Consider the following 22054-nt stretch of genomic DNA (forward strand, 5'->3'; position numbering starts at 1 on the left):
CTGCCCTCTGACTCCTGCAGCCTGTGCTCCAGGACTGAGCAGCCACCACCAATCTCGTTTGTCTTCCCCAACCCCAACTCCTCTCCAGGACAATGGGTCCCCAAACCAGCCCTCTGCCAGGCGCTCCTCGCCCTCCCCACCCCTGCTCCGGCAGTTTGGGAACAGAAGCTGCGGGTGGAACCAGCTCCCTGCCCACTGTCAGCCCCTCAGGGACCCCAGCTGGTCTGAACCCAAAGGGCCATCAGCAGCCCCTCACCTTTCTCCCACCTGGGTGGGCACATTCCCGGCGTTTTCGAGCCAGCACAGCTTCAGCTACGTCAAGGGGTTACAGGGTACGAAAAAGGCCCACGCAGACAGGACCCGAAAAGCATTGACCTGAGCTCCGGGCACACTTGGCCAGAGTCTGAATAGAAATAAGCTGGGGCCTCTGGTCCCGCGGTCCAGTGGCTGGGTGCTCCCGGCTGTGGCCTGTCCCTTACCTCCGCGTCCTCCCGCTGAAGGTACATCCAAGCGGCTACTTCTCCCAAGGACATCGTGATCGTGGTGGACACGAGTGGCAGCATGAAGGGGCTGAGGATGACGATCGCCAGGCACACCATCGCCACCATCCTGGACACCCTGGGGGAGAACGACTTTGTTAACGTCATCGCGGTAAAAGTGCCTTCCTCCTCCGAGCGGCTCCCGCTGGCGCTCGAGAGCCGGCAGCAGAGCGACCTGGGCTTACGCTCCCCAGGCCTCGGCTGTAGAACGGCTCTCAGGCCTCCAGCGGGGGCCCTTGCTCGGGTCCCGGGTTCTGCCTAAGGATGGGCGCCACGGGGTCCATAAAGGCCCTGAAATCAGAGGGAAAATGGTTTCTATGCCTGGATTTCTGGATTTCTGGGTCCATATCTTTTTTTTCTTCAAGATTTCTTTCCTTTCTTGCTCTCCCTTTCCCTGCTCCCCAGTTGTCTGTTCTCTGTGTCCATTCGCTGTGTGTTCTTCTGTGTCCCCTTACATTCTTGTTAGCGGCACCAGGAATCTGTGTCTTTTTCTTGTTGCGTCATCTTGACTCGCCAGCTCACTGTGTGTGCGGCGCCACTCCTAGGCAGGCTGTGCTTTTTTTGCACGGGGCGACTCTCTTTGCAGGGCACACTCCTTGCGCGTGGGGCTCCCCTATGCGGGGGACATTCCTGCATGGCACGGCACTCCTTGTGCGTGTCAGCACTGCGCGTGGGCCAGCTCACCACATGGGCCAGGAGGCCCTGGGCATCAAACCCAGGACCCTCCATATGGTAGGTGGATGCTCTATCAGTTGAGCCACATCCACTTCCCACCATTGAATCTTTTTTTTAAAATTTATTTTATTTATTCCTCTCCCCTCCCCCCCAGTTGTCTGCTGTGTCCATTCATCTTGTATTCTTCTTTGTCTGCTTGTGTTATCCTGTGGCACTGGGAAACTGCATCTCTTTTTTGTCGCGTCATCTTATTGTGTCAGTTCTCCGTGTGTGCGGCGCCATTCCTGGGCAGGCTGCACTTTCTTTTGCACTAGGCAGCTCTCCTTACGGGGCGCACTCCTTGCGCGTGGGGCTCCCCTACGCGGGGGACACCCCTGCGTGGCACGGCACTCCTTGCGCACATCAGCACTGCACGTGGGCCAGCTCCACACGGGTCAAGGAGGCCCAGGGTTTGAACCTTGGACCTCCCATGTGGTAGGCAGACGCTCTATCAGTTGAGCCACCACTGCTTGCCCATATCTTTCTTTCACCGATTTCTTGAAAGAGTCAGGGATCTCGTAAAGGTTAAATCCTCAGACCCTGAGTAAATATTTGTTGCCATCCATGTGCTCTTGGCTGGCACCCATTGCTGGAAGAGGGTCTCCAATCTGCTGTTGAGTGAATGACCCCTGAGTTCCTGCTCTACCATCCCATCATCCCACCCAAGGCCACCCACACTGGGAGAAGAGTGGGGAGTGGGAGGCGTGAGCCTAGAAAGTGGCCAGCAGACCCTGGCCTGCCTTTCCAGCGGCTCTTGCTGAGGGGAGCTCCACCTACCCTGGGACAGAGAAGGAAAAGTGAGGAGGCTGCTTTAAAATGCAACCAAACTGGGTCCGTTCAGGCCTGCAAGGAGGCGGGGTTGACAGCTGCCTCCAGGTATTTCAAAAGCCACTCCTGCTTCCACCACTTAGCGTGGCCAAGACGGCAAGAGCTAGACGCCCTGCTTTCCAGTGAATTACCTGACCCAGGGGTCTCCTCCTCCCGCCCGCACATTGCCAAATGTCCCACCTCTGCTGGAACTGATGTCTCTACATGCTGGGGATGAGAATGGTCCCCCTGCTCCCTGAGCCCCTCCCCAACGCCTTCAGTGACCCAGCTGTGTCCTCCTTAGACCCCACCCCTGCCGTCTGGATGCCTCTCCTTCCCTGGGTCGGGAGCTGCAGCTGAGACCAGGCTTCACCCCCAGAGAGCGGCCCCTGCCCCCCCCCAACCCCGCTCCAGCCCTCCCTTCCCCCCCACCCCGGCCCTCCCCTCCCCCTGGTGGGGGGGGAGTAGCAATCAGTGTCTCCCCAGACGCCCGCGCAGTCTGCCATCACCGCGCCACCATCTCCCCTTCTCTCCCTCTCTCATTTCAGGGAGAGGTGGATTAAGGACACCAGAACAATATCAAAGATTTGAATTTTAATGACGGGGAAGAAGGGCGATGAAGAGAAAGGGGCGGGCAACTGAGGGCTCCTTTTCCTTCCCACCCCCGCCCCATTGACAGCTAAGGGACCCTCTTCGGAGGTGCAACAGCCAGGAGTGGAGAGCGCTGTTTCTAATCACGGGCCCCCCCGGGCATATCAGGGAGGGCATGTCCCACAGAAGAGCTCTGGGCCCCCCGAGGGGCACCTCGTCTGGTCTTTGGGGTCCAGAGGAATTCCTGGGGCTCCCGCAGGCCGCCTGTCCTCTCTGGGCGGCACCCCACGTGGCGCTGAGGGAGGGCGTTGGGGGGCCAGCAGGCCCTGGGGTTCTCCCTGCTCCCTTCGCTCTACCTGCAGGACCACAGGGGCCCCCTGGGCAGCGCTGGGAGAGGCCCGGGTGACGCGAGCCCCCCACGAGGCTCCGGCGCCGACCCTGTCCCTTCTTCCCTCCACGCCGGCAGTACAGCGACTACGTGCGCTACGTGGAGCCTTGCTTCAAGGGGACCCTCGTCCAGGCAGATCGGGACAACCGCGAGGTAAGCCTCGGGGCCCCGCTCCTGGCAGGATGGTGGGGTACCCGGGTGGCCCCCACGGCCTCCCCTGCTTGTTCCAAGGCACGTAGAGAGCAAAGAAAATCGGCAGTTAACTCCTGGAAGCACGCCCAAGAAGCCCGCCGGGGCCGAAGGAAATGCACCTGCCCACCTGCCCCAGCGACCGGCCAGAGCCGCCCCTGCGGGGCTCCTGCTTGTGCCAGGGCTGGCGTTTCTCTCGGGGCCGCCCGGGGTCAGCCCCACTCCCACCCCGCCCCGAAGGCTTCACGAGGCGCTTCCCCAAAAGGAGGAGAGAGTCAAACTCAAACCCGCTGGGTGGAGCCCTTTTGTGTGGTGGAAGGCCCAGGGAAGCGGGGCACGGGCCCTGTCCTTAGAAGGGGGCGCGTGCCCTTCCCAGAGCCCCTCTCTCTGACTCGGGGAGCTTGGGCTTGGCTTCCTCTTGAATCCCAGCTCGCAGGCTGCTCCCCGGGACCGCTGGCCACCTCCACGGCTTCCCCTGGGAGGTGCCCACCGCCGGGCCAAGGGCTGGGAGGCTGAGGCTGGGAGACCCCTGCGTCACCCCACCGCGCTGTCCCTGGACTGTTCCCACTCCTCCTGGGCAGGCTCAGATCTGGCGAAATCCTTCCAGCAGTGGGGACGGGTCTGCCCCCAGGCCACACACACGGCTTATCCTGGGGGTGTTTGAGGATCAACCTGCCGTTAGCTGGGGCGCTGGCGCCTGTGGCCCCGTCCTCCCGGGCAGGAGCTCTACACGGCCTCCCGATTCAAGGCCAAAGGCGGAGGACCTCCCGTCCGCTCGCCCCCCGAGCCTCCTCTAACTTCCTCCCCTCCACAGCACTTCAAACAGCTGGTGGCCGATCTGGTGGCCAGGGGGGTGGGCGTCGCGCGCCCAGCCCTGGACGAGGCCTTCCAGATCCTGAAGCAGGTGGGGGCGGCTGCCCTGGGAGAGGAGAAGGGGGGCGGCGTGGAGGGGCCCTGCGCGGCCGCAGCCACGGGCCCACCCCTGCCCCCAAGTTCCAGGAGGCCAGGCAAGGCAGCCTCTGCAACCAGGCTGTCATGCTCGTCAGCGACGGGGCCGTCGAGGACTACGAGCCCGTGTTCCAGACGCACAACTGGCCAGACCGCAAGGTCACTCTCCGGGTGCGGGGCCAGGAGGGAGGGGAAGGGGCCCAGGGGAGCGCAGAAGACGACCCTGGGGACCCAGGGACGTCAGGACCGCCCTCAACTCCAGTGGTCCGTCCCATGATGTGTGTGTGTGTGTCCCGACTTGGTGTTCAAAAAGCAGGGCAGCCCCGCGGGAGGAGCGGGACGCAGCGCGGGGGCCGGCGCCAGAGCCTGGGCCGGGGGCCCGAAAATGTCGGAACTGTGAGCCGAGCATCTCACACCCGCATCGCGTGCCCCAGGGCCTGGGAGGGCCCTTCTGCCCTCTGCCCCCTGGGGACCGGGACAGACGATCCGGAGCCCGCCGGGGCTCGGCCCCGCCTCTGAGGCTCGCCTAGGCGATGCCCGCCCTCCTCGTGGCCAGGCAGGGGGGCTGTCTGGCGGCGCAGACGGCTGCTGAGCCCACGCGTGTCTTGCGGGCCAGGTGCGCGTCTTCACGTACCTCATTGGGAGGGAAGTGACTTTTGCCGACCGCATGAAGTGGATCGCCTGCAGCAACAAAGGTGAGCAGCCTGCAGGGCAGAGCATACCTGTGCTCAGGTGGGGCCTTGCAGGGCCTCAGCACTGGGCCGGGGGCACTGCCTGCGCCTCTCACTTCTCACCTGGAAAAAGCGAGGCAAGCTGTGGATTGTTCCGTGGAGCCGGAGGCAGAGCCTGCTCACTCGGCAGGAGCTCTACCTAAGTCCCAACGTCACAGGAGCGCTAGACCCAAATGACATCTGGAGGGCACCTGTCCAAGGTTTGCGGAAGAGAGGCGAGCTCCCTCTTCCAACAAAGCCAAGTGAAAAGCCCCGGTCTAGAAAACAGGTGAGGCAGGGGCGGGAGCAGCTTCTCCAGCTGTAAGTGCTCTCTTCCATTTGGCTTCCGTCCCTCTTGCTGCGAATTAAGCCCATGTGCTCTGGTTCTTCCTCCAAAGAAAAAACAGGGGCCCACCGTTACCTTTTTAGAATAACGTTTTGTGTTTTTTTAAAATATTTTTTTATTTATATTTAAAAGATACATCAATTACCTAAAACGTTACATAAAAAAAATAGGGGATTCCTATATGCCCCACTCCCCACACCTCCCACTTTTCCCCACATTAACAACTTCTTTCATTAGTGTGGTATATTCATTGCAATTGATGAAAACGTTTTGGAGCATTGCCACACAAGTGTTGGAGAAGATGTGGAGGAATGGGAACCCTCAGCCACTGCTGGTGGGAAGACAAAAGGATCCAGCCATTCTGGAGGACAGTTTGGCGGTTCCTCAAAAAACTGGCTATAGGTTGGCCATGTGACCCAGCAATTCCACTGCTGGGAGTATACCCAGAAGAACTGAAAACAAGGACACGAACTGATACATGCACACCAATGTTCATAGTGGCTTCATACACTACTGCCTAAAGTTGGAATCTAGAACTAGATTTGAATCTGGAATCTAATGTTCTGTGTGCACACAGAAAGAGCTCTGCTGTGGGTGTGGCGTTGCCTCTGGGCCCCGGGGATCGAGATGGGGCAGGACAGATGCCGTCTTGCTCCTGCTCCTGTCCAGCAGGGGAGACAAATGAGCAAACGGTCCCATGACCAGGGGCTCTGAGATGTGGGTGGGGGGCCTGGAGAGCGCCAGGGCAATGGCAGAGGCGCTTCCCCCAGTTTGGGTGGAGCAGGGAAGGCTTCCTGAAGGAAGGGGAGTCTAAGCTGAGACCTGGAACCTGGACGCTGAGAGCAGGGAAGGGTGTCCCGACAGAGGGACTAGCGTGTTCCCAGAGGCCTCCTGGGAGCTGAAATCCGCTCCACTTCCCTGGAGTTGACTGGACGTGTGGAGGTGATGAGCAGGGAGGTCGAGAGGCGAACGTGGACTCGGTCACCCGAGCCCTGGGAGCCATTTGCTCGGTTACTCATCGCCATGGCGACAGCCGTGGAAACCCAACAATCGGCAAGGAGGAGGCTGAGCGGTGGATCACTGTCTTAGAGTGGGCTCCCTGAAAACAGCAAAGCAGGGGGCTGCGTGTGGGCTTATTGGTGGGTGCTCTTGGAGATGCACCTGAGAGGAAGTGAGGAAGGAGAGGAAGCCACTGGCTTGCCAGGTGGCTGCAACTGGGGCCCCAGCCACTGGCCCACCCGGGAGAGGGCATCACCTGGGGGGATGCAATGCCCTTGGCCCAGAGCAGTTCCCAGCCAGGGGCCCACCTGAGAGCTCCCTGCATCGCCATGATGCCATGCCGCTCACCCCCCACCAGGCTACTACACGCAGATCTCCACACTGGCGGACACGCAGGAGAACGTGATGGAGTACCTGCACGTGCTCAGCCGCCCCATGGTCATCAACCACGACCACGACGTCATCTGGACGGAGGCCTACCTGGACAGCAAGGTGAGCCCTGGCAGGCAGAGACCCCAGAGTTGGGGACCCTGGGGAGTGAGGGGTGATGCTGTGGGTCAGGAGGAAAGGTGGTTGTTACACCTCCTTAGGCAAAACATGAAGAAGCAGAATAAAGCCGGGCTTTGGTGCATTTTCTCCTCCTTCCCTGAGACTCCTCAGATCACTAACAGGTTGCCTGTCCCATCCATTGTCTCCAGATCCCAAAAATCCCCCCAGCGGCCCTGCCAGGGCTGCCTTCCTTGGCAGAGGCCTCTGCTCCAAACTTGTTCTTCCTGCCTTCCCCACTGGGACCCACCTCCCTCATTGCCTTTCTCTTTCACCTGTGATGGGAAGAAAGCAGTCAGAGCAATAATCCATGGTAACAGAGCTCAATCCTGTGTGCTTCCTGGGTACCCGCATTTTCAAAGGGGCTGCCTGTAGCAGCAGACTTATCCAAAGGGCTAAAGCAGAAATTCAAGGCAGATGTTTTGGGGGCCTTCCTGGCACCTCTCAATTCACATCACTTATGCAGCCACCTGCTTCAATGACGGTGCCCCAGCCTGGGAGTAAAAGAGCCCTTAAGATAGTGGCTTTGAGAAGATAGAAGTGTCTGTATCCCCCTCAGGTGAAAAAGAGTCCTGAGTGGGTGGCCCCGAGGTGGTAAGGAGCTCTCTGGTCATCACGGTCCCATGCTCTATCCTGATCTCCTTTGCCATCTCTAGGGTACAACCCTGGTTCTCCTGGTCCCAGGTAGCTAGTGAAATGTGGCTGAAGCCACATTCTAAGCAGCAGGGTGGTGGAAGGGGAGTGGGGCATGCCCTATCTCTTTATATACCTTCTGAGAGTCTTACCTAACAATTGAATTTATAGCTCATTGGCCAGAGCTTAGTTCCATGTTGGCTCCTAGCTGCAAGGGAGGCTGGAAATGCTAGCTTCTAGCTTTTCTTCAGACTTGCTCTATGTCTAAGGCTGGGAACACTCTTATCTCTACCCAGTAATAGTAGATATGAACCATCTTGACAAGTTAAGGATGAAAACCTCATATCTACTATTACTGGGTAGAGATAAGAGTGTCCCCACCCTTAGCCATAGAGCAAATCCGAAGAAAGGCTAGAAGCTTGCAGGGCTCTGGAGAGGTGGTTCCCTCATCAGACTGTGGCGACTATGGACAGGATCCTAAGAACACCTGGATAATGAAGAGAAACTTGCCCAAATGAAGTCAACTCTTCCCTTCTGAGCACCTGCCTTGAGAGTAGCAGCTGGCAGAAGTTGAATGACATCTCCTGGGCATGACTTCATTAGGATCCTGTCCAGGATAGATGCTGGAGAGACAGAGACAGAAAGAGCGGGTGGGCTGCTTTATTTTTGTATTCCCTTGGACCATGTCTCAAGATGTTCCCTCTCTCCATCCACCCATCCATCCATCCACCCCCCATCCATCCATCCATCCACCCTTTCACCCATCCATCCATCCATCCACCCATTCACCCATCCATCTATCTACCAATCCACCCACCCCAATCCATCCATTCATCCATCCATCCATCCACGCATGCCTCACCATAATCACCACAGTCTGAGGAGGGGACCACCTCTCCAGAGTACTGTTTACGTGTTTCTCTCATTTGGGGGTGTTGTATCCTGCCAGGGGAGCTGGTAAGCAGAAGGCTAGGTTTGTACTCACAACTTTCAGAACCCTGAAATCCAGGGGGGTGCATGACCTGGCTGAGTATGGCCAGACCCCGGGGAGGGAGCCCCTCACACAGTGCGTGGTGTGTGTTTGGCGAAGGGTCAGGGAGGAAGGAGGAAGGGGGGCAGCGGCAGAACCTTGCCTCCCTGTAGCCCTCTAAAGTGAGTTCAGATGGGCTCTGCCCGGCCATGCCTTAGCATCTCAGGGACACCCTAACCCTTTAGGGCCTCTGCTTCCCTTCGTGCCCACAGATTAGGGCACAGTTATAGCTTCACTTTTAAAAATGGCACATGGCCCTCAATTAGCAGGCCCTGCTCCCTGCAGCTCCTCTCTCTTCCTCCCTCCCTCTCCTTCCCCCTGACCTTACAATCCCTGAAGTCCAAGGTCACCACAAACCTCCTGGAAGTTATTCCTCTGAGCCAAGCAGGTCTCTCCACCGAGGGACGAGAGCACAGGGGCGGCTCGGTGCTGCGCTGCATCCTGCCCAGCCTGTGAGATGCAGCCTAAGGAGGGGGCAGGCAAGAGTGGGGGAGGACGGGACCTCCAAGCCCCCGGGGATTGCTGACTGGAGGACCAGGGGGAGAAGCCCCTCTGGTTATGTAACTTCCTAACTCGAGAAGGAGACTTGAAAGCATAGATCTAGTCCATAGAGCCTGTCCTCGGAATAAAATGAACTGTCACTGTGGTTCACTTTCAGAAAACCTTACTTCTAAACTCTAAATTGAAAATTCAGATAGATGGAGAGGAAGGCAGAGGCTCAAAAAGTTCATTTTCCAAGAAATTCTACTGTGGACTTCCATGACTCAGCAACCCCCTTAGGCTTATCTCAATGGGGAGGGGAACAAACTTATAAGAAGCACCTAGACACAGCACTTTCCAGGAATCTTCTTCTGTATCCATTTATAAAGCAGGGTACATGCCATGGAACTCCTTTCCAAGGTAGCACAAGAAGCTGACATGGTAGGATTAGGCAGTCAGGGAGGAGAACCATCTCAGAGGTTGAGAATGACTCTGGTCCCACATGCTGAGTGGAGAAGAAGCTGTGGGTCTGTCCTGCATGTGTGAAGGACGTCCCGAGGCCATGGCTACAACCACACTGTGGCTGGCCTTGCTCTGTGGGTCCTCGCCCATGGGCTCTGGGTCAGTGTCCTCCTCTCCTTGATTGGGCTGAGCTGGAGCTCATACCAAGTTCAGGTTCACATCAGAAATTTCTTGGACAGCTCTGGGCACACATGGACTGGGCCTGTCCAGGGTTTTATGCTCAACCTGTCCATGGCCATGATATCGGGACTTAATGACCATGTCTGTGAGCCTGGCTACGGGCTCCGAGACTCTGGCCTGGTCCTGGGACTTCCTTTGGTAAATGTACTGCCGTCATTCTCCTCTCCAGCTCATCTCTCTCCTCCGAGCATTTCTTCCAGTTCTCTGTTTCAGAGAAGGGAAACCTCCTTTGGGATTCCTCCTTTCTCATTGGAAGGTGATGCTCTGTCAACAGAGTGTCCAAGCAGGGCAAACACCGAGCCCTGCCAGCCTGACGTGTATCCTCTGCTCTCTCCTCCCCGCAGCTCTTCACCTCTCAGGCACAGAGCGTGGCACTTCTGACCACTGTGGCCATGCCGGTCTTCAGCAAGAAGAACGAGACGGTGGGTGGGCATCCCGGGCAGCTGGCACCTCAGCTAGAACCCAGGGCCATGGCTGGCATCTTTGCACCAAAGTTTCTAACTTGGCCAGGCATCGACACCTCCACGGTAGACTCTGAGTATGGGTCCCCAGGCCCTGCCCCGGGCCAGCTATGTCATTGGACTCTCTTGGTTGGGAGATTCCCACCCAAAAGCTCCCTGTGATGCTGTTTGGCCGCCTTGGTGCCAGTCCACAGCTCTGTGCCAAGGGAAACCACTGCTTTGGGGACAGGGCTGGGGAGGTTCCCAGAGGCTTCCAGCAAAACCACACTTAGACCGCTGGTTCGGGCAGACTCTTACTTGTTTGTGAAGGTCTCTGCTGGGGGACTTTCTGGAGCCTTCCATCCTCCATTGGGTCAGGGAATGTTTCCTTATAGGCCCCCTGTGCCATGGGGTGCCCGTAGATGATTGTGCCTGGATCCCAACACCTCAGCCTCGGCCTTGAACATTAATATTTCATTCAACTTTGTTTTTCACTTAAATATTACCACTTAAATATTCATATTGGACATTAATCTTCCCAACAGTGGAGATTGTTCCTGGGGCCTCTCCTGACAGGTTCTAGATTTTTACTCCAGGGAGCTCAGCCTAAAATCTAACTGCACTGGTAGGACCACGTCAGGCCTCTGCGGCTCCCGCCTCTGAGCTCTGGAAGGGTCTAGGGTCCAGCCTGGGCCTGTGCACAGGAAGCTGTGTCTCCCTCTAACGCCGGTGCCTCTCCTTCCAGCGGTCCCACGGCCTTCTCTTGGGTGTGGTGGGCTCCGACGTGACCCTGAGAGAGCTGATGAAGCTGGTGCCCCGGTACAAGGTGAGCCTGGCTCAGGCACCAGTTGGGGGTCACGGGCCCCCAGGAGCCACCCACACAGGCCTGGGCCGGGGTCCCTCTGTCCAACCCCCAGAGAAGTGCAGGCACCAAGCACGGGGACAGCAGCCTGGACTCCTGAGTCCCTTTGCCAGCCCCCACTGTCACCTGCTCTATGAGCTTCAGCAAGTTCTTTCCCTGCCAGGGCGGTGGTTTCTCAGCCTGCCTCTCCATGCTGTTCTGTCCTGTTTCGAGTGAGATTGCAGTTGATTCCTGTTATTCGTGGTGGTTATGATCTATAAAGTTGCTGCAGGTGCTTAAATAGTGGATACTGAGCCATCACTCCTAGGGGAAGTACAGGGTTAGGCTCCTGCAAGCCTCTGGCCACGACATTCTCACCTACTAACCAATATGTAACCTTGTTTTGTATGTTCTTCTGTTTAGAGACACCCTGTTTAATCTCTATTGTTGATTCATTAACACTGATGTCAACAGCCGACTGCTCCTTGCTGAACAAAGCTTATCTAGCCCTCAAAGTTCCCCTGTAAGGCACATCACAGCCTTCTGTGCTTAGGAACACTAGACAGCACCTCAGCACTGCACTCGGGGGGGCTAGCTGTTTTAAATAGCGAAATCACCAACAAAAAGGGAAAAAAAGTGGAAAAACACAGCAGTAAATATACTGCAGTAAGGAGTCTTGTTTACAGTATAAGATCTGAAACCAGAAGGCATACACGCATGGGGCAACTCAAAATTTTTCTGTCTGCACATATCTGTGATGAGAAAGCACTTCAAGTATCGAGTTTGAGGTTGCAGGTAAATTTTAGTGAGTAGGTGAATTTGCAAATACGGAATGCACGAATAATGTGGCTAGACTGTGGATCATCAAAGCACGTAGCCTAGAGCACGTGGTGAGAAAGAGTCTGGTAATGGTACAAATGCTGCTATTGTGGCTATAAACAATTTGGAAAAGACTCCAAAATTAATGGTGGAAGCATAGAACTGACTCGGTTATGTTGCTGCTCCAAAAACTCACTGCTGCGAGCCACCATCTTTCACTGTCCTACTGTCCCAAGCCCCTTCCCAACTCCAGCTTCCCAAGGTGAACAAGCCTAATGCCCCCGTCCCTGTCTTTGGCAGCTGGGAGTGCACGGATATGCCTTTTTGAGCACCAACAATGGCTACATCCTCTCACATCCTGACCTCCGACCGATGGTAGGTGCAGGTCTTATTTGCCTTGTGGTCCTAGCTCTATGGGATTTGGGGATAGTTCATAAGATTAATTAAAACAATGAACCCATTTGGGGCTCCATTTAGGAAACCAGCAGTCTGCTCTGGGTAATATAAGAAAAAAAAAAATGCCTTTAAGTTATGGTCCCAGCTGTTTCAAATCCAGCAGGAAATGCAAGACAAAAACACACGCAATGATGGATGGACAGAGCGGAGTGCGTGATGACGTGGGCAGTTTGTGGTTGAAGGAATCTCACAGGACACAATCCCTTCGGCTCCCCGGGCTGCCTCAGTTGGCTTCCCTTCTGAGCCTCACAGTCAGAGAACGAGAGCTCCATGCCCCACCCCAGGGGCTTAGCAGTGAGCTAACAATAAACATGACAAGTCATGGGCGGGGAGCCGCCCTCTTGTGAGGGGTGGGGGCGGCAGTGCCAACGCTTCCCTGAGCCTGTCTTGGGATGTGTTCCCAAATGCTCCTGGTCCCTTGCCAGCTCTCTCCATCCTGACACAAAGTCTGGGGTATTATCACATGCGTTCATCCGGGAGCTGATGGCTGACGAAGAAAGGTTGCCTGGTTTTATCTGAAAGTTCTGCCTCCAGGGCTTGGGGTTTGCCCTACTGTCCCCCTTCATGGCTCTTGGCCACTGTCCAGGGCAATAATAGCCACATGTCTCAATATGATTGTTTGGGGGGTGGGAAGGGAGAAAGTACTAGAGGAAATTTAGCCCTTCCCCCTCTACCCATCTTCTGCTAGATCGAGGATGGCAGCGGAGGACATAGAACATAGAGCACCTTTCCTTCAAGAGGCTCGTCAGCCCTAGGTGCCATTTGGAGAGACCCTGCAAACCTCATGCCATTCCATTCAGCCCCAGTGAATAAGTAGTGTCCTCAAGGCAACTAATGGAGCTTGTGAAATATAGGGGCTCAGAGCAGAGAGATGACGGTTCACTGGAGACCACTCTGTCTCCTGTCTCTTCCCATTTCCAACTCTGCTGGGCAAGCATCTGAGCCCACACTGAGCCCTGCCCTGCACTGTGGGTTCTGGGGGGGGGGGGGGGGGACACAGCGCAGTGCCAGCAGAATGACTCATCTGGCAAATAGTATGTCAATCATGGAGCTTACTTGTAGAATTAAGGGACACTGATCAGAAACCAACCTGTCACCATGTATTTGGTCTAGATGAATATAAGACTTTGATGAATCAATTTGTAAATTCCTATTGTCGACCTACTATGTGCCTAGCATTTAATGCTATAAACAGAAGTTTATGGTCCAATTAAGGAAACATAACTTTCGTAAATGAAACAAGTAGAGAATAATGCCCTGTAGGACGAAATTACATAACAAGAGAGAGTAAAGTCAATGTAACGAGATTCCTAAGGAAAGTACTATCAATTTATGATGGGTATTAAGGACAATGATAATTGAGTTTTAAAAAAGGAAAATAATAGAGGAGATTCCTATTATTGAAAGAGAGCACCCAAAGTATGAATAACTAACAAAGTGAAATTATGGTTTAACGTGAGGAGCAAAAGAGGATCTTTCAGTTATCATCAGGGTTTGGGAAATAGCAATGGAATGTTGCGCCTTACTCAAAAGAAATAGATCTGGGAAGTGGATGTGGCTCAAGCAGCTGGGCGCCTGCCTACCACATGGGAGGTCCCAGGTTCAGTTCCCAGTGCCTCCTAAAAAAGACGAGCAAGGGCGGCGGACTTGGCCCAGTGGTTAGGGCGTCCGTCTACCACATGGGAGGTCCGCGGTTCAAACCCCGGGCCTCCTTGACCCGTGTGGCGCTGGCCCATGCACAGTGCTGATGCATGCAAGGAGTGCCCTGCCACGCAAGGGTGTCCCCACGTAGGGGAGCCCCACGCGCAAGAAGTGTGCCCCGTAAGGAGAGCCGCCCAGCGCAAAGGAGGGTGCAGCCTGCCCAGGAATGGTGCCACACACATGGAGAGCTGACACAACAAGATGACGCAGCAAAAAGAAACACAGATTCCCGTGCCGCTGACAACAACAGAAGCAGACAAAGAAGATGCAGCAAACAGACACAGAGAACACACAACCAGGGTGGTGGGGGAAGGGGACAGAAACTAATTGATTAATTAATTTTTTTTTAAAAGTTTAAAAAAAAAGAAGACAAGCAAGACATCAAGGCAGCAAGCTGACGTGATGGGCTGGCACAGTGAGCTGATGCCAACAAGATGACAGCAAGATGATGCAGCAAAGAGACACAGCAAGGAAGCACAATGTGAGACACAACAAGCAGGGAGTGGAGGAGGCTCTAGTGGTTGGGTGCCTCCCTCCCACATAGGAGGTCTAGGGTTTGGTTCCCAGTGCCTCATAAAGGAGAAAAAAAAAAGACGAACAGAGCAGACAGCAAACGCAAACAACAATGAAAGTGGGGAAAAATAAAGTAAATCTTAAAAAAAAAATAGATCTTGGGTAAAAGCTGGCATCGACAAGGCATGGAGAGCTCTATGGCCAGTATTGGAAGCTTCATCCAGGCCTGGGTGAAGAGAGAAAGAAGAATGAAAGGGGGCACTGTTGTGGCAGGTATACTACAGAGCACCTGGACAGGTGAGAAAGAAGGCTGGAGAGTTGAGAAAGAAGGATGCTGCTTTTCTGAGTAAAAAATCAGCAGATGCAGGTTAGAGGAGCTCATTCTAGAGGCTCATTCTGCTAAAAGGAACCCTCTGATTAATTCTTAACTGGGACACAGACTTGGCCCAATGGATAGGGCATCCGCCTACCACATGGGAGGTCCGCGGTTCAAACCCCAGGCCTCCTTGACCCATGTGGAGCTGGCCCATGTGCAGCGCTGATGCGCACAAGGAGTGCCCTGCCACGCAGGGGTGCCCCACGCGCAAGGAGTGCATCCCATAAGGAGAGCCGCCCAGCGCAAAAGAAAGTGCAGCCTGCCCAGGAGTGGTGCCGCACACATGGAGAGCTGACACAACAAGGTGACGCAACAAAAAGAAGCACAGATTCCCGTGCCGCTGACAACAACAGAAGCAGACAAAAAGAAGAACACACAGCAAATGGACACAGAGAACAGACAACTGTGGCAGGGAGGAGGGGAGAGAATTAAATAAAAATAAATCTTTAAAAATAATAATAATAAAAAAAATAAAGTAAACCTGGAGAGGGCTGCTGACCTCATAGCATACTACTCGATGTATATCTATCTTGGAATCCAAGAGAAGGCTGGGGTAGGGAGTGTGTTAGAGCAAGAAAAACTAATAATAGAGTGTTGACTAACGGCTGTACGTCGACTGGAGGGAGGTCTCTATCAGGCACTGCAGAATCTGCCCTTGGCTCTGTCCCATTCAAAACTGCTGTCACCAAGATGAAAGTACAGAAAGCAGATGCCACCAAGTCTGGCAGGTATGGCTAAGACATTAAGTGAGAAAATTAGTGTCTGGAAAGTCTTCTAAAACCCTGGGCTAAGAGTAGCAAGATGAGGTATATTAGGGATGCGTGAAAAGCACTGCAAATAGAGGCAAAATACTCAGTGTTCAGGCATGAGGTTGTGGGGATATAACTGAAAAGTGTGTCACATGAGAAAGACCAAGGGGGAGGAAAGTGGCTGAACACTCAAGGTGAACCCACAGGGTGGTGTGGCCGTCTAAGAAGTTGAGCCCAATTGTAGGCAGCATTCACAGCCGTGGGATATCGTGGTCCGAGCGCCCCCCCACAGACCCCATCCAGAATATTGATTTATTGTACTTTTATTGTGGTAACTATACAACACAAAATTTCCACTTTCAACCACTTCCGTGTGTACAATCCAGTGGTGTTAATTCCATTCACAATGTCATGCCACCATCACCACCACCCATTACCAAAACTTTTTCATTACCCCAAATAGAAACTCCGTACTCATTAAGCAATAACGCCCATTTCCCCCTCACCCATCTACTTTCTGTCTCTGTGAATTTGCTTATTCTAGATCCTTCACATATGTGAAGTCACACAATGTCCTTCCTTTCACGTCTGGCTTTTTCCACTGGACGTGATGTCTTCAGGGTGCATCCTCATTGGAGCTTGTACCAGAACATTCCTTTTTTATGGCTGAATAATTGGAATGTTGATTTGCGCCCAGGGCACTCCACATTGGCAAAGCGGATATGCATTCAGAGGGAGTTGAAGCATCTGCAAATGGAAACGTTTAGCTTGGAGAAGTCTGAGGAGTGACAAGTACCCTCGAGAATCTCCAGGGCTGTCAGGGAGAGGCATTCTAAGTAGCTCGAGGGAAAAGAACTAGGGGCCAAGGGTAAGAGTTACAGGGACCAGATGTCAGCTCCGTCTGAGGGTGAACTTTCAAGCAATTAGAGCTGTCCACAACTTTGACAGCTGACTCCTAAAATCGGGGGCGCCTCAGCGTGGGAAATGTGCGCGCAGAGGCTGGGGACCATCTGTCACAGATGGTGGCCAGGGAAGCGCTGCATTGGGTGGATTTGGCCCCGAAGACCTAAAGGGATCTGAGATTCTTTGATTTCAAGAACATGCCGGAAAGCCTTTATAAGAGAGATGAACCATGAGTGGAGCCTTGCGCTCACCTTACTGTTTCTTCCCCACCTGCCCACTGCAGTACAGGGAGGGGAAGAAACTGAAACCCAAGCCCAACTACAACAGCGTGGATCTCTCCGAAGTGGAGTTGGAAGACCGAGCGGAAATCGTGAGTGGGGAAGCAGGGCGGGGAGAAGCTGGGTCCCGGGCGAAACTAGCCTCCTCTCTCCACCTCAACGGTCAGCCGCGTGGCTCTAAGCCTTGAGGTCACTCTACCCCTCCCAGACAGGGCGGTCCAATGCCAGAACCTTTCCAAGCCCTGAGCCAGCAGCAATTCCTATCCTGGGCATAACAGCTCTAAAGTGTAACCACTTCTTCCTGACCATGAGCATGCCTGAGGATGAATGAGATCATGTCCGTAAGCTACAGGGCTCAAGTGCCAGTAACGTGGCAGCCTGGCTTTGGTCTCAGCGGCACAACGTAGAGGAAATTAAGCCTCAGTCTTATGCCGCTGTGGACCTTGACAGTTCAGTCCACTTTGGCGAAAGCCCAGAACTGTAAGCTAAAGAGAACCTAGGCTCAGATCTGTAGTCCCGTCCCGTGTTCTGCTAAGAGAAAGAAAATGCAAGAGGGAAAAAGGAAGAAGCAAATGCTCCCAGCGATCAGCCCAAACCCGGTCGGTAAAGCTCAATACCTCCTCCCTCCAGCACCAGCCAATGGACTTATATCATTTTCTTTCCTCTCGAAGCTGAGAACAGCCCTGATCAACGGGGAAACGGGTTCTTTCTCGCTGGATGTGAAGGTTCCACTGGACCAAGGGGTAAGGGGCTCGAGGCAGCCTGGGAAGGCCGCATCTCGGTTAAGAGCGGTGGGGATGGTGACGGGACATGGACTTGGTGATTGTGAGCTGCTGGCTTGATTAGAGCAGATCCGCAGGGGGCATCAGGCCCATGGAAATATCTGGCCAAGAAGCTGACAGCTCTTGGTCTTTGGGGGTGGCCGAGAGAGGCGGTAGATTAGCTCACGTCATTTCCAACTCTTCTTTCTCTCTTATGCTGCCTGCCATTTGGCCCTTTCGTTGTTTATGATGGAAAGGGGAAAAGCGACGGTTAATTTTTGCAAATTGTTAGCAGTTCTTGCAAAACATGTCACATGGGTAGAATTGCCATTCCCCTATGGCGAATTTTCCTCTGCTGTAACCACAGATAGTCAAGAATCAGTACCCTTGTGGGTACTGTTACTATTTTACAGCCCTTTACTTTGTTGGTTTTTTAAAATTTATAACCTTAAAATTTATTGACAGTGTTAAATGTTATAGCTTCTAAAATCGTAAATCAAAGCAGTATGAATTAAAAAACTAGCCCAGACACACTTTTATACAATATTTGTAAAGCATTTTCTTACTGAGTAGTGACAAGATCAAGCTCAAACACAGGCCTAGTAGTTTCAAAATTATTATAGGTAGACGTTGGTTTCTTGATGTCTTATATAGCCTATACATGCTTAAAACATGTTGTATTCAAAACAAAAAAGTAATGACATTTATCTCTCTACTCTGAGACCTGTACTTGTTTCTTGCTGCACAGATACTGGATTTGGGGTTGATCTTGTGAGATAAGCAAACAATGGCTTTTGTTTTCAGCTGAAATAAGATGCTTTCAGCCCTTGCTCACACGCGTAAGATGTTGAAAACTGCAGCAAAGTGTTCGTTGTTTTCTTGTGAATATCAGGGCCTTCCTTTTTCACAGAAATCAAGAACATGTCTGAGGACAGAGCAACATCTACCATGATCTGAAGTGTGCAGTTAGAACACAGCTCACAGCGTTCCTCCTCTTCTCTCAAAGTCCAATTCTTAGGTTAAGCAGAGGAATCGGGGAAAGAATCCCTCACACAGACATAGACTTGTATTGAAAGGGAAAGGAAATCCTTTTTCCTGCAGTTCATCCAGCTGGTTTTCCATAAGACTTGAGACTTGCCGATCTCCTTCCTCACCTAGGAAAGAAATAGTGAGGCACAAAATTGCCTTTACTCCTTCATTCCGCTACTGTGGTGTATTACTTAGCTGGCTTTCTTAGATTGAACCATCCTTGCATACCTGGGATTATGGTGTACAGTTCTTTAAATGCGCTGTTGGATTCGTTTTGCTGGTATATTGTATTAAGGAGTTTGCATCTCTATTCATAAGGGATATTGGTCTATAGTTTTCTTGAGTTATCTCTCTGGCTTTGATAATGGGGTGATATCGGCCTCGTAGAATGAGTTGTGGGGTGTTCCCTCCTCAGTTTTTTTGGAAGAATTTGAAAAGGACTGCTGTTAAGTCTTCTTGGAATGTTTAGTGAAATTCACCAGTGAAGGTATCTGGTCCAGGGCTTCTTTTTTGGGGGGAAGAGGAGGAGGTTTTGATGACTTATTCAAATACAATTTTTATTGGCTGTTGAGAGCTTCTATTTCTTCTTCAGTCTGTATAGTTAGTGTGTTCCTAGGAATTTGTCTGTTTCCTCTAAGTTATATAATTTGCTGCTGTACAATTGTTCATAGTATCCTCTTATGTTCCTTTTTTTAAAATAAAATTTTATTGAAATATATCATTCATACATGAACATGCATGAATAATAAATGTATAGTAAAATTTGAGAATTTGCAAAACAAGCATGTGTATCATCCTGGAAGGCTCCCACGCATCTCCCCACCACCAATACCTTGCATTGTTGTGAAACATTTTTTAAAAGCTATGAAAGAGCATCATCAAAACATTACTATTAACTATGCCCCATATCTTAATATTTGGTGTATTTTTCCCCAAACCCACCTGATTATTAACACCCTATGTTAGTATTATGTATGTTTTACCATTCAGGAGAAAACATTCTCATATTTGTCCTGTTAACCACAGTTCGTCATCCACCACTGGGTTCTGTGTTATACAGTCCCCTGCTTTGTACAAGCCATTCAAAGTGGACACTCAATGGCTCTGATTTTCACCCCAGAGTTGCCTGCACATTGTTTTTAAAAGATCATTCCACCTTCTCACTTCAAAGGTTCCAGTGCATCTACTGAATTTGCACGGTCCCGTGACATATTTACAAATGTCTCCTCCTCCTTCACATTGCCTCCTTCTCCTCCTCCAGTTGCCCATCTGCCAGGGCTAAAAGAACACAGGTGCCTACAACAATCAGTTACAGGGTCTTCCAGAAAGACCTCCGCTGACGGCAAACATCAGGAAGTAAAAGCCACGCCTTGCATTCCTTTCAGACCCACAGGCTGATTTGCATTGGAACCAGTGTTTGATTTCCGTGGCATCTGCATTTTCCTAGGCACTGGGATGAGAACAGCCTTCTTTAGGCAGCGGGGCGAGATCAGTGATGACAGACCACTAGTCATCGCTGCTCCTTCTGATCCAAAAAAGTCGGGGCTCCTTCCATGTGCCTCCACCCTCACCCCAGGCCTAACCAGGCCTAACCAGATCCAGGGCAGGCTGAACTTCTCCTGGAACCGCTGCCCACCCCCTGGAGATACCTTCGCTGCTGCTGATAGACCATTCAGGTTACACAGCTGCAATTCAACTGCGGCTTCCTGACACCAGCGTGCTTTAACGTCAGGAAATGGGGTGAAAGTGACGATGACATGATAGACGTCTCCTGGCACGTAGATGATCTTGTTCTACCATGAACAAGTGACTAGTAATAGCCACTAACATTTATTTAGATCTGGGCTGAGCACCCAACAATGAGTCACTCATTCACCACTCTCAGCCCTATAAGGTAGCTACCATCCTGTCCCCTATTTTATAGGGGAGGAAATTCAGAGAGGCTAAAACCTTGCCCAGGGTCACCCAGACGATAAACTGCAAAGCCCACCTGTATGATTCTAGACCGCACGCTCTTCACCACTGCAGGGTATGGCCTTTCTGTAGGGTTGGCCCTGAATTCTCAACTCACACTCCAGCCTCTAAGAGTTCCCAAGAGTATATTTAGAATATACTATCCCATCTTTAAAAGCCATCGTCTTCCCCTCTCCTTCTGCCCTGTTATATCATAACTCAGCTCCCTTCCTCTTTCATCTCTTTACCCTTTATTCTCACACCCAGAAGCTCCCAAGCCTACACGGTGTTGGGGGGATGATCTGCTGGTGTGAAAACTGCCACAGCAGTGTCCAGCCCACGTCCACTCTGATCTATGCTGATGTCCCACTTCCACGATGTCACTACAACTCGTTCATAGCCAACTGCTCTGTTTCCCTCGCACGTCTCCTCTTTACAACAATCGGCAGATGGTACCATTGTTTACTTGCCTGCCAGTCTATCCCAGTCCTCTCTCCAGCCTCAGCAGTGCATCTCAACGTACAGCTTGTTCTCAGTAGGAAAATCTTCAGGTCTAGGTTGAGGCAAAGGAAAGCTTCTAAGAGCATTGTTGGAATGTCTGTTGTCATGCAAACCATCCTCCTGGTAGAAGGGTCAGGAAACGGGATAGCCTGGGGCGGGGAGAGAGGGCTGGTTTTACAGGCATCTGTATTTCCCACTGATCAGCTCAGATCTTTCTATAATCTCCCTGGAACTCCAGACAGGCAAGTTAATGTCAAACTATGGGGGTGTTACCAAGACAGTAACGGTGGCCCCAGCATAATTTAAAGCAAGACTCACAAACTCAAAAACCTGTGGCACCAGGCAGATGATGTTAATAAATGAGAGTGAGAGAAGCAGGCAGTCCTCCGCATCGGGGGTGGAGTGGGTGCCACGGTGAACGGGCCGGTTACAGGCACTGTCGAAGGGAAACAGTTAAAAATCCTTATTTTTAAATAAGTGCAACAAACTCCAAAATGTTATAAAGAAAGAGAGAGCGAGGGAGGGGAACAAATACAGCCTGGGTCAATATCCAGAACACAGAACTTGTATAGAGTCCAGCCTCCTACTTGCCAAAATGTGCAACAGTCACAGGCCTCGTAATCGCTAACCCATCAGCTGCGACCTGGCTCTCAGGTTGAAAAGAACAAAGCAGAAAAGCGAAGCACCCTGGAGCATCTAATCTAGGACCCTTTATCACTCCTATGTTGTTTGATAGTTTAGAAAATTTGCTCTAGGGGAGGGAGAGTGTAGGACATAGTAGTCTTAGCTGGTCTTTGGTTTCTTCCATCTACTGCCTTGGGAGTAGACTGTGCACACACATACACGGAGCGGCATCTGGCGCAGGTGGGAAAGGCACTTTGCCATGTTCCTCCAATGCCTTCACGTATACTGAATTTCAGGGATTAGAGTGCTCTCTCTCTCTCTCTCTCTCTCACACACACACACACACACACACACACACACACCACACACACACACTTGTTTCCCAGCAAAGGAAAGCAAACTATTAAAGAAGCAGTTGGGCTGACAGCTTTCCACCCCCACTCTTATCTTCCAAACCTCCCCAGGTCTCTTTCTTTTGCCTCAGCTTT

At 52.4% G+C, this 22054-nt stretch overlaps 1 protein-coding gene across 1 annotated transcript in view; it reads left to right on the forward strand.

The window, feature by feature from the left end:
• The window catches only part of CACNA2D4 (calcium voltage-gated channel auxiliary subunit alpha2delta 4), a 113609-nt gene that overhangs the window by 12589 nt on the left and 78966 nt on the right, over positions 1–22054 (forward strand). The window contains exons 9-19 of the mRNA XM_071210048.1: positions 501–651; positions 3118–3192; positions 4043–4132; positions 4222–4335; positions 4793–4871; positions 6590–6723; positions 9967–10044; positions 10808–10888; positions 12023–12097; positions 16704–16790; positions 17370–17441. Of these exons, the coding sequence (XP_071066149.1) occupies positions 501–651; positions 3118–3192; positions 4043–4132; positions 4222–4335; positions 4793–4871; positions 6590–6723; positions 9967–10044; positions 10808–10888; positions 12023–12097; positions 16704–16790; positions 17370–17441 (1036 nt within the window). The remainder of the gene's footprint in view (positions 1–500; positions 652–3117; positions 3193–4042; positions 4133–4221; positions 4336–4792; positions 4872–6589; positions 6724–9966; positions 10045–10807; positions 10889–12022; positions 12098–16703; positions 16791–17369; positions 17442–22054) is intronic.

Source organism: Dasypus novemcinctus, chromosome 20, assembly GCF_030445035.2.
Source record: "Dasypus novemcinctus isolate mDasNov1 chromosome 20, mDasNov1.1.hap2, whole genome shotgun sequence".
NCBI classification, from domain to species: Eukaryota; Metazoa; Chordata; class Mammalia; order Cingulata; family Dasypodidae; genus Dasypus; species Dasypus novemcinctus.